This window comes from Cheilinus undulatus, linkage group 2 (genome assembly GCF_018320785.1).
Source record: "Cheilinus undulatus linkage group 2, ASM1832078v1, whole genome shotgun sequence".
Taxonomy (NCBI): Eukaryota; Metazoa; Chordata; class Actinopteri; order Labriformes; family Labridae; genus Cheilinus; species Cheilinus undulatus.
The window spans coordinates 35,139,033-35,156,385 of record NC_054866.1 but is presented as its reverse complement, the minus strand read 5'-3'; the positions used below and the strand labels follow the sequence as shown (position 1 = coordinate 35,156,385).

At 38.2% G+C, this 17,353-nt stretch overlaps 1 protein-coding gene across 2 annotated transcripts; it reads right to left on the bottom strand.

Moving 5' to 3' along the window:
- Positions 1-4,756: 4,756 nt before the first annotated feature.
- map6b (microtubule-associated protein 6b) lies at positions 4,757-17,023 on the bottom strand. Of its 2 annotated transcripts, XM_041810454.1 has the most exons (4): positions 16,198-17,023; positions 12,021-12,234; positions 10,257-10,305; positions 6,491-6,528 (listed from the first exon to the last, which is right to left on the bottom strand). In XM_041810454.1, the coding sequence occupies exons 1-3, from the start codon at positions 16,935-16,937 to the stop codon at positions 10,261-10,263; spliced, it is 999 nt and encodes a 332-aa protein (XP_041666388.1). In that variant the 5' UTR covers positions 16,938-17,023; the 3' UTR covers positions 6,491-6,528; positions 10,257-10,260. The 2 variants fall into 2 exon arrangements, with proteins under 2 accessions (XP_041666379.1, XP_041666388.1); XM_041810445.1 differs by lacking the exon at positions 10,257-10,305 and having other exon boundaries at positions 4,757-6,528.
- Between the last annotated feature and the right edge of the window lie 330 nt (positions 17,024-17,353).

Genomic DNA, 17,353 nt, shown 5'->3' with positions numbered 1-17,353 from the left:
TAAATCAGTAAATTTGAAAAATTCATGGTTAACAATAATAATTATATTTTAGCATTAGAAATAAAATTTGGGTTAAAGAGCTTCTACATATTGGTGTATTAACCATTGCAGAAACATAAAAAATGATTTTGGTAATTACCAATGCTGTTAATTTAGGACAGCTGTGGAATAAACCGTACTTTGGGTGGTGGTCTAATAAATTTGTTAAGCATTGTATATACTGATTTAGCACCGGTATCAAGGGGAAAAAGCCCTAATGATACCCAAATCGAGTTTTCAACACAGAAATGTTGACTTTTTAAAATGTTATTTGAGGAAAATTTCACCCTGAGGCTATTCTCTACTCTGTTGGACCAGTTTGAATGTGCATCCACACCCATTGTCCAGGCCAACAAGACCATTGCAACTGTAGTTTTAAAAGGTCTGATCCTAGTTATAGAACTGCATGCTAAAATTGTATGTTTCTAAAGGTCTGCATCTAGATGTAGTGATGCAATTAATATCTGTAGGAATGATGTATCTCATCAAACTAGGGAATCAGTGGAATGATCCAGAGAAACGGTGATAGGGAAACATGAAATCTAGGCTACTTCCCTTGGCTTTTAGCCACCTCACACAGTATCTGGGTCCACTAGATGCTCTGAGATTTTGTAATGGATCCTCACCACTAGAGGTCATAATTTGCTGACTATCTGCAGCACACTGTGCAATGACTTGCGTGTCCAAGAAACAGTGTTTTCATGAAGGTGCATGTTTTTTTGATGGCTAAGTCGAAACAGCTCAAATGAAGCTGCACAGAACTGTAGAGTGATATCAACCCTGTAATCATCAGAAATAGATGTTTATGTTGTGGATACACATTTTTATAATAAAATGGATTTCATTCATTTGAGTTTCAGCGAATTGGATGGACACTGGCAACTCCCATCTGTGGTCCCTCCCATGCTACAGATTATTGGCTGAATATGTCGTCTACTTTCTTTACTGGCCTTTTCCGCAAAAAAAGTAAAACAGCTTATAAGGTTTTAATGTTTTTATGCCCAAAATAGGCTTTTAGCATTCTGATTACTTTAACTCCAGATGATATTTTTCCACACAGTGAAACATGTATGTCTAAAAGCTACTCTTCAACATGATATAGTTAGCTGTGTAGGTGAGACTGTTACCAGCCAGACAAGTCTTTTAAAGGGAAGACTGAGCTTAGGCTGCTCCAGTGCCATCGCTGATCTGTTATTCAATATTTCATGCTGGTCTGCAAACATAAGGGCCCATAACAACTGAATTATTCATGCAGTTTTATGTCAGGATGACTGATTCACAGGAAAATGACAATCAGCATCTAAAGCTACCAGCTGAGTCTGGTGAATAAAGATCAAATAAAGCTTTCATTTTGTATCTGCTCTTAGCTTTTCATTCAAGGTTAGTTTTTGTTTGAAAAGAAGAGTATGTTGGATCTTTAAACACTTCCCTGATGTGTGGGAATAGAGGGGACAATGTGAGAATGACATCTCATAGAAAGGAAAAACAGTAATGGTTGTAAATGTCTGGTGAGTTTGGAGGATGTTAAATATTTTCAGGACGTAACATGACTGTGCTTTAAAACCTTCAGCATTGTGCTCAGTCTAACCTCTTGGGGTGCTGTTGGAGAACAATTCGGGTCTGGAAAATAGTGCCCAAGATTATTTATAGAAAATACAGGAATTGAAACATTTAAAGTCAGCTAGTTGTAAAATGCTTTAACTGAATGTAGTTAACAAATTCAATAAGGATGCATCTTATATTTTGAATGGCATATATATATTTGGTATCATTTATATGGAGAACATGACAATGCATTTTTCTATTATACTGTTTTATTTCTTTTGTACACATGACCAACTTTATTGTCATAAAGGCAATGAACACCTCAGGCAACCTTTTGTGCAGTCTCCTTATTTCATCATAATGTTGTGAAATTGTGTGCTTGCATTTTGGGGTTTTACTGTTGCTTACATACATAAATTAAAAAGATGTTTTACAAAAAATGAAATTTATTTGCAATATGGTCTAGAAACTACAACAAAATGTTTTTTTTTTTTAGATGAAATTTTGCAATCATAACTTTTACCTTTAATTTTCCTCAAGGTAAATGACAACTAACTCATGTTATCGAGAGGTATCGCAGGTATTTCCTTTCTGTGGCTATTCGGCTCCACAACAGAAACAGCTCCAAATAATCTGTGTACTAAACCATGTTCATATGTATAATCCATACACATGTCCATATACATAAATAACTATGTATGTATATATGTGTATATGGGTGTAAATGTCTATCCAATCCGTAATATATTCAACATGTACATAACAGCTGTAAAAAGTATTCATGATTTTTTGGATTTGTAAGTTACATTCATATAATTCCATTTTAGTATTTATTCATTGTACTAATTGAATGCTTTTTTCACTCTCTTGCGTGCTTTGTTTACTCACTCTTGCTGCTGTAAATTTGGAATTTCCCCTTGTGAGACTAATAAAGGAATATCTTATCTTGTAAGTGAAGGCTCCATGGAAAAAGGGTGGGTATTACTGTATTAAATCATGCAATTGACACTGCTACCCAAACATTTAGTCTCATTAAAGAACATCTTCTGAAACCTTTCTCACTTGGATTGAGCTATTTGATACGCCGATGCTTGCAGATGGAATTTTTTGTCTTTTTGACTTCTTTTCTTTGTTCCAGCTTACTTCATGCTTATTTTGCATGAAGTGCCTTGAAACTGTTATCGTTTGCACACAGCACTGCTGCTGACTAATGCACATTTAGACATTCATTGTCTTTACATATTGAATTGCCCCGTCTTCTGCTTATCACTGTCTTTTTATGCCTGTTTGCACATCCACTGGAATTTGTGGAGTTAGTGATCTGACTTTTAATGCTGTTTTAATTTTGAATGACTTTAATGCCTCTTAATATGATTAATATTCATCATATGACTCAAGGAGTACCATCATCATTTTTTTTTATGTGTTGCTTTTTAGTATGACACCGAGTGTTTGTATCAATTTTTTTTTTATCATCAATCAACCAATATTTGATTCATGTTTTGATGTACAGTCATATGCATACATTTTAGGCAAATATGGCACTAAGGATTCATCACAGGGCCTGATACGCCACAACCCGGGCTGGAGCGTGGAGGGTAGGTGGCCGATGTCGAGCTTGACGCATTCAGACACATGTCACTCAGCAGCCAAGGTCAAGCTCGACAACAACTTTTTTGTGCGGGCCTTTTCACCCCTAGTAATACGCCCAGAGATCACCAGCAGTTTTTGGGCCCTTTGGACATCTAAGGCACAACCAGGGGATCATAGTAACCCTACTACCTGCCTGTATGATACCCTAGGCCATTCTTTCCAAGGTGCCATGACACCCTGGGGTGCCTTCTGATATTATCCTTGAATATGCAGATCATTATAGTAATAATCTACATGGTCTCATGTGGCCTTTTGGCTTATGTCAGTAAGCACTGCGCAAGAATCATGCTTGTCTTTGTTTTTCTTTTTTCTTTAGCTCTGAAGGTGGGTCAAAATATGCCAAAAAGTGTTTTTGAGATCTATGAGTGTTTAAGAGGTATATCGTCCTAATTATGTTACTGAATGAATCCCCCAGCAGTCATTGGCATGTAAAATGTTTTGATATTAGTACCAATTTTTGGGGATGACTGGAGATTTAAAAAAAAATGTAAATACTGCCTTGACAGAAAAAGATTCAGAAGCATTGCCCTAGGCCATTCTTACTCACCACAACCACCCCTTACTCCACTTTAAAGGTTTGGACTGAAATTTTTTTTTTTAGCAAATTATTTTCCCAAGCCCCTGGTAATATGCAAAGACATCCAGAGCATGACAGGGGCTGTATTTATCATCCAATGGTGCCCTCAGGCTTACATACTAATTCTAGGCCTTAATTCAACCTCATTTTTTCCCCAAGTGTGCCTAAAAGCTCTGCACAGTACTGTATCACTAAAGATTTGACATGATAAATATACAATAAAAGGAATATGTAATCATTTCAGAGAAAATTTGTGGTAGCATTAAAAAAAATATGTTGCAACAACTGCAAAATACTACATTTCTTTTACTTTATAACAAAATAATCCAAATAAAACTGAACACTCAGCTTACATGTAACCATTTTATTGCAAAAATGGATATACAGTTTTACTTGGCAGAGAAAACTCTGCTCAACAGATGCTCCCTGGGTTAGTCTAGTAGCATGCTTTGTCTTTCCAGGGAGTGCATAGCTAGAAACCTCCATATGGAGAAATACATTTATGACAATGTGCATTGAATACAATAAAATCAGTTAAAACGCAAGTAGCATGAATTTGGATATGAGGCTGCAACAAGCTTCATGCTGTAAATGAAGAGGCTGGGGCGGAGGAGATGAAGCTTTGCCAGCAGCAGCAGCATGGTGCATCAGCATTAATGCAAGCAAGGATTAGTGAAGCATATTTATGGACCGCTGTGTTGAGAGAAAGAGCTGTGATTGGCTATGGGAGCTAGGAGGCGATAATTAGCATCAGCTGGCCATCAGCTGATCATGGCTGGGTGTATGACTTCTGTGTCCTGCATGAACTAATGCCAAGCTTCGTTTTGAAACAATTTTGCAATTCCAAAGGAACACTTTGTAAAATCAAGGATGTGAAGGTAGAATGCTGTTCCTAGATTTACAAACTATTAATATAAAGAAACACCACACAGGATTCTGCATCATCATTTTAATCAGAGTTCATTCAGAGCAAGCTGAGAGTACAAGCACAATATCACAACATGTCTGCAGCAGTATGACATCGTCATAAAATCACTCCACTGTGGCCTGACACCACACACAGTCTGAACCAGACAGCATATACAACAAGAGAGATATAGCACCAGGGTGTTGGAGTGCATAGCAGCACGTCTAGTGGTCGGGTCAGACTTGATGCTAGCAGGCAGCAGGCTGTAGAGGTCAGACACAAAAATTCTCCCACTCACTCACACAGAGGCTAAAACTGGAAGCAGACTAACAGTGGGTAACGCTCTCACACACTGCAGCCACGCTGGCCGCTACGGGCATCACGACAGACGAGTGTGTTGACAATCAGAGAGGGAAGGCTTTGATGACATTTTAGTAAAAACACCTCATGTCACGCTCACGGTGAACAGATGTGGTTTGCGCATTTTCAGACAGCAGCATTTTTAAAAAAGCTGAACGACGAGTCCTGGCCCATTCCTTGTCCTTCAACACCTGGAGAGATCAGCCCATTCAGAGAGGATATTACTGAGTAAATACAATCAATTATGGGCTAATATGCATCACTGTTCTCATTTAGCACAATAACATCATCACAGCTCAGAGGAAAGATGGAGTGCAACGTCACAAAGTACTGAGTCATTGGAAAATCTGCAGTGTTCTCTTTAAATCAAAGGAGATGATTTCCTCTTAGATTGCAAGAAATATTTTTGTGGTTGAAACCATATTGCTGGTGTGATTGTGTTATAGCTTTAACAGCCACTAGACTATGATTTTACTCAGTATTTAGTTTTTAAGTGTGACCAGGATCTAGAACTACACATGCATTATATTTGAAAGGGTCTTGCCCCTCTACATTTATCTTTATAGGCTCAATTTACAAGCTTAAATGTGACTGTGACAAATAGTCGGCTTAAATGTTGCTACTCAACCAAAAACAGGGTCCTGCATGCAAGCAATTATATTACAGATCATTTGGTTTCTTAGCAACCAAACTGATGAAACCAGATATCATCCAGAACAACGAAATGAAAACCAGGACCATACAGCAGAGGCACCGTAACTAGGAAACGCAAAACAGATTTTGTACTCTAACAAAACCTCTCATGTGACAGTCTGAGAGGAAGAAGCGTCCCCTTGACATTTGATACAATCATTTTAAAGTTAATCTGAATCCTCATCCATTCAGACAAAGGTAGAAATGCCCTCTCAAACACACGACATGTGTACAGATGGCTCTTTTTTATAGGTAGATGCCAACTCATAAAAATAATGTGCAAATTATGTGCTCAATAATGTAAAGCGATTCTGTGCATCAAAATACGAGGAATCACACATCCACACCCACACACATTCACTCACAACATTTACAGTGAAATTATTTGCATTTTTCTAAAAGCTTAACATCAGTGCCCATTCAAAGGTGAACATTATATGTCAAGTCAGCAAAACCACAGGTCAGGAAACAAACCAAAGGGAAGTAATGTGACGTATTCATCATCAGCCTTCGATCACACACATTGAAGTGGTGCTGTGAAGTACTTCTAATGCTTCGCCTCAGCCAGTCTGTTGCTGATTTCTTTGCTCTTCTTCGTCACCACTCCCTCTGGTTTGGCTTCTGCAGCACCCAAAGATGGTTTCTTCTTGGCTGACTGGGAACTAGCAAGCATCTTCTCTTTTGATTTTTTCACTACCTTCCCTGCTGTTGTTGGGGTCTTTTTTGGTTTGGTGCGAGATACGGGTTTATCCAACTGGAAGAGAAGAGAGAAAAAAATTAGATTTAACAAACTTAAATAAATTCTAAACTGTAAAATCAATAGCTTTATATTTGGGGTATGCACTTGTTGTTTGCTTTCCTGTGAAAAGTGTAGATGAGAAGATCAGATCCATGCTAACGGCAGTGCTAGGTTAGCTTAGCTTGATTTTAGCTGTTTCACCAAAGTTTAAAGGCTTAATATGCGACATTCGGAATATACTGTATACATACGAGTCCTTAGTAAGCATTAAGAAAGGTAATGACTTCCTAAAAAGAGGGTGAAGTCCAATTTCCAGTGTTTGTTGTTCTCAGCTCTGTGTTCACAGATAGCACTTTCTTTGAGAGGGGTCTGGCTGCAGACCGTACATTTCTGACAGCCACTCTCATGGACTGTTCATCTGAGACACCATTTATATGAGAAAGGAAGTTCTGTAATTTGCCAGTGCAGCATCATCCAGTTTAAGACTTTTAAAAATTCAACTTTATTCATAAATAAAGTCTGGCACTAATATTCAAAAAAATAACCACATTGCAAACATTAAAGCCTAAGAAACATTTCATAATAAAACAAACAAAAAGTTTAGAGGTCTAATCCGGGATTAAATCATGCATAGATCCAATAATGTAGTAGTTATAGCCAGCTCCGTAGTTAATGTTACAACATAAGCCAATGTAGCTAAGTAAGGTTTAACAATATGAGCTTTAGCAACTGATATTAAGCAAATTTAGCTACGCAGAGAATGTAGATACATAGCTAACCTAGCTGCTTTGTGAGCTCAGGTTTAGCACCTTTAGTGCTGTTGTCTAAGTAGCTTATTTAGCTAAAAGCTAAATAAGATACGCTGGCTGCGTTGAATTGTTTTTATGGAGGACAAGCTTAATTTGTTGTAAGCAGACTGTTAACTCAGATTTCGTAAATGTTTTGTAATCAGGTTCTGCAGGTCAGGTTTTTGACTTTCAGTATCTTAACACATACCCTATCCCTTGACAGAAGTTAAATCCGTTTTTATTTTGAAAGTTTTATTTCTGAGATATACGTCATCTCAGATGAGAGTGGCCACCAGAAATGAAAAGGCTGCAGACAGACTGTCTTGCTCTCTTGAGCTGGAATTTGTTTTACTCAGGGCTTTGAGTTTTTTTTTTTTAAGATTAATTTTGGGCATTTATGTGCCTTTATTTGATAGAGGACAGTGGATAGGGTTGGAAACATGCGGTAAAGGGCCTCAGGCCGGATTCAAACCTGGGCCGTACATGGTACATGGTACATGGGGCGTGCCTTAAACCACTAGGCCACCTGCACCCCAATGTGCTTTGAGTATGTTTTATACTAGGGATGCAGGATATTGTATTTTTGTTGATATGTGATTTGCCAATATTTACAAATTAATTTTAGCAAGTACTGATATCGATACCAATATTCAAATTTAGTTCAGGCTTAAACATCAGTCCATAAAACACACAATTTTAAGTCTGAGGACGAATAAATAACCAAGTAAGGAATGATGATGAATAAAGAAAAAGATGTCTGGTGGTTCAGCCTAAAACTCCACCTATTTGTTTGTTTGTATGGCCAATATCTACAGCTGATAAAGGCAGATTTATATGGCCAAAATATTGGTTGTAAATATTGGCAGATTGGCTTATTTTACACTCCTTTTTTGCACTTGCCCCTTTCTCTCCAACTGTTAGCCCTACCACCACGTGAGAGAAGAGAGACATCCCCACCCACTCAGGGGCACTGTGTCTTGGGACACAGTGATGGAGATCTGTCTAGACAAGAGTACAACCATATGAGAACCAACACTTTCCAAACCTAACAAATAATGAGATAACCACCTAATCAATTTTAAGACGCATATTGTCACCTGAAATTGACCACAGAATATTTTTTCAAACATTTATCAGCACTTGTCTGCTGCTCTCTGTCTCGCAGACACTTTATAGTGAAATAGGAAGGAAGGGGCAGGAGAAATGTGGAGGCAAGAAGTGAGGGGGGAGCTGAGGGATGAAGAAGGTGTGGCAAAAGAGAGCATTTCTTTAAGTCTGAAAATCTGATCTGAAAATCGCATTGTAAACCTTTAAAGAAGGGCAGAGTCTGAGATAATCAAATGCTGGCTATAGCTTCATGTTTGGTAACAGATATTAGAAAGGTTTTGATCTTCTTCTAATTCTTGACCAGAAAGCAAGTAAGTGCATTTCAAATGTGAGTCTATTAGACAGGTTTCAACTCAAGACTCCAAGTCATATTAAAGTCATATTTTAGCATGCAATACATACCTTTTGAATCCTCTTACTCTATACTGTATAATGACAGTGCAAATGACACCATTTGGTACGGGTGATATTTGCATTATGTGGTTAGTGTGATGAATATCAAAGAAAATAAGACACAGCACAAAATGTGAATTTTTGTGCCATTACCTTAAAACCAGTGGTTCGTGCATTTCGTCATTAAAATCAACTTTTAATGAAGCATAACAACCAAAGTACGTGATTCATATTAGTTTATGATGTTAGTTGTTAAGGCCTCTAATAATTCTTTAGTTAGCATAAACGTTCAAACATGAACAGAATTGGAAAACCAAATTTGGTTTAAAAAAACTGGTGTGTGACTAGAGGATCTCTGGTTAAAATTACAACACTGTCAGGAAAATGAGGGTGCAGAGATTATTTTGCCTTGAAGCAAGGTCGGTCCTCTTATGCCTGAGCTGCCACAATCATACACAACTCCAAGATGTTTGGTTTGTGTTAATGAGATGATTCACAGCAAAAAGTTGCAAACATGCCCAACTTTTGCATATAAATAAATCTATATTGCAAGAGATAATTATGGTACAAATGGTTTCTTATAGGTTAGATGAAGAACTCCACTTTTTATATAAGGGTTGTAATGTTAAGACAGTAAGCCTTAAGACATACAGACAGAGAGACGAGATGAAAATAACATTAGTGTTTCACAGTTGTAATTTATGAGCCAAAAAGGCACTCTGCACCATGCCACATTCAAGGAAGGTTAAACCTATTCCATTTTCAAAAACACTGCTGATGCTGTAGATCAGTGAAGAATGCTTCAGATGCTTGGATGTCATGTTTGATGGCAAATTTGATATTATAAGGAAAAAAGATCACATCATCTGCATACAGTGTTACCAAACAATGTTTCTGCTACTTTTCACTTCAAAGTGGGCCTCTAACCACTCAAATTCATGGTGAGCCAATCGTGTGCAGACATTGAAAATGTGGCACTTAATTGGATGTTATTTTGTAGATGTGCTATCATAAAACATAGTTGAAACTGCAAATAATTCATGAAATTTTAACATATGAAGTTGTAAACATTTTATCAATGACACTTTTATTTTTTTCCTGATGCTTCCTTTTCTTATCAATTATCATGGTGTCTTCTTAACTGTATGTTTTTTATGTTGATGAATCCACTTTTTTTGCATAAGCCTGCATAATCTGCAAAGTCAGTTTCTGAAACTACCAAGCTGCACAAAGGGTGGAGGGTGATGCAGGCTGAGAAGTGGGTAAAAAATGAAGATGTGACTAACACTTGAATTTTTAGTACGATTGCATCTGGCAGCTGGGTGATCCATGTGACGGTGGCTCATACTGGCCAAGGCGCATACTGTGTGTGCATGTGTGTGTACAGTATGCAGGTTTAGGTTCGATCAATTTGAGGTCAGCCTCCATGCCTTCTATAAGAAACAGAGAACACACCTGACTACAGCAGATTTAGAACAGAGCTGCTCTCAGTCTCTGAGAAGTCCTACAAGAACGAGAGAGGGATTGGCCATATGAAAACACGACTGCAGACACATTGTTAACCAGTTTTTGTCCTTACTCTGGATAGCATGCCAAACACTCGATGCTTTACGTATTTTACTAAAATACTATGTACTTACACATACATTTAGAAAAGATCTACTGTAGATGTCATTTAACGATCTGAAGTTGGAATATAATCGTGGCATTTACGATGGAAAATAAGCAATAAACACTGCATATATCCGAAAGTTATAACGTAACAACAATAAGATTGCTCTACTTGTCTGAATACCTCCTTTCTTATTATTTGTTTGCAGCTGTTTTCTATGTCATTAGATGGCTGAATAGTCCCCAATGAGCTGTTACCGATACCATAAGAATATTTCAATACTACATTGGGCCAACTGTGCCTACCAGTAGGCATGATGTTAAATAAGCATTATCTTCAACACATTCATAGCTTAGTACTTAGGTTAAGATGTTGTAATGTTGCGAGACCATGATCTTCAAGCTTAAACTTTAAAACATTAACACCCTTTTATTATGTGTAAATAGAAAGTTACAAATCAAGAATCTTGCTCACACATAAACTATTAACCTCAGTCTCCAGTATGAAATTTTTGGGATTATTTGACAAATTTATCTGCCTCAATTACTTCCTGAAAGGAGAGGGGTCTGGCTGCAGACCGTATGTGTTGGATGGTCACTCTCACAGACCGTTCATCTGAGACACAGTGTATCTGTATTTCCAGTTTTAGATATTTTCTAAAATCATACTTAATTCATCAACAAAGTCTGGCACTTATATCTATGAAATAACCACATAGCAAACAAAATTTAAAACAATTTTAATAAATAAAACAGAGAAAAAGTTCAGAGGTCTAATCCAAGATTAAGCTATGAATAGACCCGTTATACAAGTAGTTACGCAAACATTGGCTCACTTTAGCTGTGTTAGCTAAAGCTAACAAGCTATTCTAGCTATGTAATCAACATTACTACATAAACCAAATGAGCGAAGTTAGTTTTAGCAATGTGAACTTTCGCAAACGTAGCTAAAGCTACCTTGGCTTCGTAGAAAACACACCAAAATAGTTTAAATGGATGCTTTGCGATCTTAGCTCCATCCACTACGTAGCTCTGTTATCTATGTAGCTTACACAGCTTACAGAGCTAGCTGCATTAGGATGTCTTCATAGAGGACAAGCTTTTTTCCCTGTAGGCAGACTGTTTACTCAGCTTTATTAAACATTTTGTAATTAGATTTTGCAGGTCACATTTTTTTTACTTTTAACTCTTGGTATCCTAACTATTACCTTAACCCTCACCTGAAGTTTAGTCTGATCAATTTCGTAAGTTTTAGCATGTATTTTCATTCTGAGATAAACTGCATCTCAGACGAGCGGTTGGGAACGTGATCATCAGAAATTAACAGGCAGCAGGTAGACAGTCTTGTCTGAGAGGGACTTTACGCCTTTAACTGTATACAGTGCTTTTCGCAATTATTAATGTTTTCTATCAATATTGCTGATACCAGCCAACTAGGAGATGAAGTAGGGCTATATCTAGGACTTTTGATGGTGACTCATACCATCAGAAGTTTAGTTTTATACATAATGATAACTCAGTGTACTCAAAGGAAAATCAAGTATATAACATTAAACTGTGATACCAGTATTTTACAGATCTAGGGGATCTGTGTGTAAACCCGCTCACCTTGATGGGCTCCTTGCCGGGCTCACTGTACAGACTGCGTATCCTCCTGCGCTCCATCATCTTGTTGTCAGCGGGCTGAGCCTTCACCTGCTCCCCTTTATATGTGGCACTATAGCTGGTCTCCAGGCTGGTCTCCTCTGCCGGTGGTTTATATTGGGATGGAGCTTTAATGGGCTTCACTGGTTTCACATCCTTATACGCTTTAAACTCGGTCCTGAGAATAGTAACAGCAAAACATGCCAGAATAGGATTTTACAGCTGCATGTTTAATATTCATTAGATAAGTTTAGATTAGATTAGATTAGATTAGATAGATACTTTATTGATCCTGAAGGAAATTCAAACAAATCCATAACAATAAATTTACAATCACTTTGGCTTGGAAATGACAGCAGGATCAACTGAATATAAAAAGTGTAGCTTTTTGTCAAACTAATCATTTCATTTGGATATAATTCAATTTTAAGAAGTCAATAAATGCATTTTGTGGCATATCATATTACATTAAACTTTATGCTTGAGGTTACCAGCTAATGCTAACACTAGCAAACATTCAACAAGAGTGGTTATCATAATTTAACTTACAGTATGATGCAGCAGTAGTTTCTCTGGGCATTGATAAAGGTTTTCATACTCACTAGCAAGGTCACCCATAAGGGGGGACAAAGAGGAGAGCTTTCTGGGGACCAGCCAAATGGGTGTCCCACTGAGGTCAGGAAAATCATGGTCTATTATGATGTTAATCTTTGATAACAGTATTTCAATTTTTATTACCTGAATAATAACCACTCTTATCAAAGCAGCAATATTTTTAAATTCATGGGGTAGTATATAGCTTACTTCGAAATGTAAACCCCTTTTCTTAAAATTGAATTAAAATGGGTTAAAAGAGGCAATATTGGTTAACAAAGGCAAAAAACAAACAAACAAGAAAATAGCGGAAAGTTGCAAAAATGGGTTAAAAGTAGCAAAAACAGTGGTGAAAATGGAAAACAACTGGCAAAAAGGACAAATCGTTAAATGTGTTTAAAATTGGCAGAAAATGGGCATAAAAGTGGCAAAAATGCTTAACATAGACAACAACAGATGGAAAGTGGAAAAAAACATGTTTAAAGAGACAAACTGGGAGGGAAAGAAAGGGGGTTAAAAAGAGGCACGATGGCTTTAAAAGTGACAAAACAGGAAGAAATGTGGTAAAATAAAAATAAAATTGGGTCAGGTAGGCAAAATGGGTTGACTGAGGTAAATGGGCAGAAACTGTCAAAAATGTGATGAAAGTGGAAAATTTGTCTGAGGAAAGAAGTGGTGAAAAGGGGTTAAAAGGGGCTAAAATTGGAAGAAAATTTGTTGAAATGGAATTCTAGGAAAAAAAATGGGTTATAAGTGGCATAAAATGGACAGAAGAAAAAAAATACTACAAGGGGTCAAAAATTAGGGAAAACGGGAAAGAGGGTAAAAAAAAGTGCACAAAACAAAACTGATGAAATATGGCAAATAAAAGTGGGAAAAGGGTGGAAAATGTGGTTTGCAAGGGTTAAAAAGTAGCCCAAATAAATAATTTCAACATCAGAGCTGAAAATTAGCTTGACACACTTTTCGGCTCCACAATGAGGTGACTGTTAGCCAGGATGCCATCAGCAATGCTACTGATCCAACATACATGCATTGATACTATCAATCAATCACATCTGCTGAGGGCCCATGCTCTGGGTTTGTCAAGTACTGAACACCAACACACATGTCCAGGCAAGCAGATATTAAAATATGAATTAAAACAATTCAACACTTGATATGAACAACACAGCTGAGGTAATGTGATTCAGTAATACATTAGAGCAGTGGCTCTCTCACCTCCTCAATGACAAATCCATACCCAAGTGTCTGAAAACTTTCAACCAGTAACTAATGAAAAATGTTGCAGTTTGGACCTTTGATGGAACAAAACATATGACTGAACAAAGAGACAGGACATAAACAAACATGTTTCATAAACACGACATGACAGAAGCCATGGGAGGACATGCATGCATAGATTTTATTTTACTCCATTTCCTGAGATAACATAAGAGGCAGGCTTTACCGTTAAGCAAAGTTGACTATGCGTAGGGCCCTGGACTACTAGGCCCACCCTGAACACATAACTAACTCAACCGTTTTTCCTGCTGGCCTGTATTCTGGCTGTTTACAATTTTAAAGGGTTAACATACTCAATAAAAGCACTACATTTTAAGTAAACTTGGTCATAGAATGGCGGCATAAAGCTTTACATAATAAAATGTAAATATTTCTGTGAATTTTATCTTTTTTTAGTTTTTCATTTAAAGAACACTAAAGGAAAGTCATTTGGCGAAACTGTTATTTTACCAAATACTTTATAGTAGATATTGTACAGATATATAAACATATAAAATATATTTGGCCACTTTTTGACAGGTTTTGGTTGAAAAAAAAACATGACCAAAAACTAAGAAAAAAACCCACAATGGAGCCTTTTTTTTCTTTGACTACATTGTAAAGTTGTGGTAATAGGCATGCAAATTTAGTATTACGTAGCTCAGATGTAATTTTGTTACCAGCTGTCCATATAGAGTCTCCAAATGGACAGTGTTTCAATCTGCCTTGACATTTCTGTTCAAAATGCATTGCTAAAAAAATCATTTGTTTTCACATCAAATTACAAGTAGGACTTTCTTTAACATATGTAAATTTAAAAGGGGCAGAGAAATGGATGTGGAGGGCCCCATCTCTGTGAAAGCCTAGGACTGCAAAATTGCTAAATCCACCACTGGCTAACATGTACCTTTTGGTTGTTTTAAAGAGAATTAGAGAAGTTCACATATAATCATAGGAAAATCAGCTCTGTTATCCCAAGATAATATGAATAAGTCAAGATCTTGGGAAAACAACAAAAATGTATTCATCATCACAGCTAAATTTTTGAAAAGAAATTAAATGGATGCATATCTGCTTGGTGATTCCATACATCATAGACTTTTACCAGATTTTCTTTCAGGCACACATTTGTGGCCCACTAAAAACAGCTCTTTGACCCACTTTTGGGTCCCAACCCACCACCTGAGAACAACTGCATTTAGAGGACTTGTATTACTGTTTTTGTTGTAATGAGAAAACTAACGTCAAATTTAACTAATTCAATCAATTCATTATTCTGTATCACAAAAGTATCCAGTAGGTCTGAAACACATTTATATGTTATTAAAGGTGCAGTGTGTAAAACTGGGAATATCAGTAACAGAGGTGGTGTCCAAGGAGGGGAGCCTTGTAATTTATTTGGGTGATTCAACACTAATTTAGAAAGACCTATTTAAAATTATTACCATATTTTAACAGTGTGTTCTGCTAAATGCAACCAGGCTAAATATCAAACACTGCACCTTTAATATTCAGCTGAAATTAATTGTAAATGAAGGTGAATGGAGATCAACAAAAAATCCAGCACTGTACATCCCTAATAGTAAAATAACTAATGAGAGGGCATAAAAATGCACCTTTTCATTATTGTTCAAGTAGTTCACATCTTTATTTCTCCTCTGCACTACTTTTGATATGGCACTTATTGGACTGTGAAATAATATTTAATCTTATTTTATTGCTTAAAATGAATACTATTGGTCTGCGATTGTGGTTGGGTGAGTTCATTTAGTTTATGCTTTTATAATAATATAGGTCACTAGTACAGTTTATGTTAACCTGAATATTTCAGTAGGGCAGACTGAAGCTAGTGAATCTAGTTAGTGTGCATTTATTATGCATCTCCAGTTTAATTTGGAGAAAGCCTGTGCAGAAAAACCATGTTAAGACACATGATTACATTCAGGCCCTTTTACTGGCTCATTGATGGGCTGCAGCATTGATTTGATAGTACTCTTAGGGAGGATAAAGCGGAAAAAAATCAATAGTGCAACCTTTAACAGTGGCTGGATCAGTTTGCTTTAGAAATCAGTGGAGATTGTAACAAGAGAACATGCAATACCAAATCCCCCTTGAAAATGCCTAAATGATTTATCAGTGGACATAGTAGGCTAGTATGGCAAATGCAAAGTTGTATGGTTGTTTTGTAACAGGAGCTCCTGACTGCAGCACCCTGGAACAAGCTGTAAAGTCACAGTAAAGCTTTTTCTGATAGTTTCGTCGAGTCACTCCCATAAACTCTTACCTGTAGCTGCTGGAAGTTGACATCACCTCTTTGATCTGCCTGTTTAACGCGTCTGCAGCTGCTCTACCTTTCCTCTGCTCGGCGCGTATTGCATCTGCAGAAACTTGTCCCTCCGTCTTCTCTCCACTTTGCCTCTCTGCTGACCTTTCTCTCTCCACGCTCTTCTTCGGCACCTCCTTTGCTTCCTTCTCTTGAATTTTCTCCTCTATCTCGCTCTTCTCCACTCCGCTCTCGGCCTCGGTGTGCTCCATCTTACTGCTCCGCTCTGGGACCCCAGAGGAGGTGGCGGTGGGGCTAGGTTTGGGGATCCAGGGGTGGTCGTGCTTCTTCGGTATAGGCCAGGGCTTGTAGTCCTTCTGATATTGCGTTTCGTTATTGAACGGCGCCGCTGAACGCTGGTACTCGTTCCTGGGTTTGCAGCTGGGCTCGGGGCGCACTCTCCACGCCTTGAAGTCTTGGCGCATGACGGACGCAGTAGAGCCATCTTTGCCCGCTGCGGCACCCGTCGCGGGCGGTGCCTTCCCTGCCTCCTGCTGCTCGCCACCGCCAGGATGGGGCTCGGTTTCTATGGCAATGGCGCCGGCCCTCTTCTGCCTCGGCTGTGGGTGATGGGGAAGATGCTGCACATCGGCCACATCCGAGTATTTGGTGAAAACCAAAGGCACAGCTATGTCCGCTTTGTCCAGCTCGGTCCAGAAGCGGTTGATGCAGCATGCACGCGTGATGCACGGCCATGCCATGATGAGAATGAATACTAGGAGGATGACAGGAAGAAGATGCACACAAGAAATCGGAGGATATACGTGTCAAAGAAGGTCCTACTCACGACTCGTAGACCTGCAAGTGCTCGCTCCCTCACCCCGTACCCACACTTTTTGTCCAGTCAGGGTTTCCTTAAGCTTTATGTAATTCTCTGCTGAGTATCTCTCACTCGCACTAAGGAAAAGTGGAGCCCCCACGCCTCCCTCTGCTGTCTCCCTCCTCCTGCAGGCTGTTTGTTCTTGGGGGAAGTTTGAAATGGACTTTAAGGGGGGGGGGGGGGTTACCGTGGAGTGCACATTGGCGTCTGGTTTGCGCATCAAAGCGACCCCACCCACATTTGTGTGATGCCCGGGGTCTGCACCGTGAGTATGCACGGTGAACTATCACCTGAGCT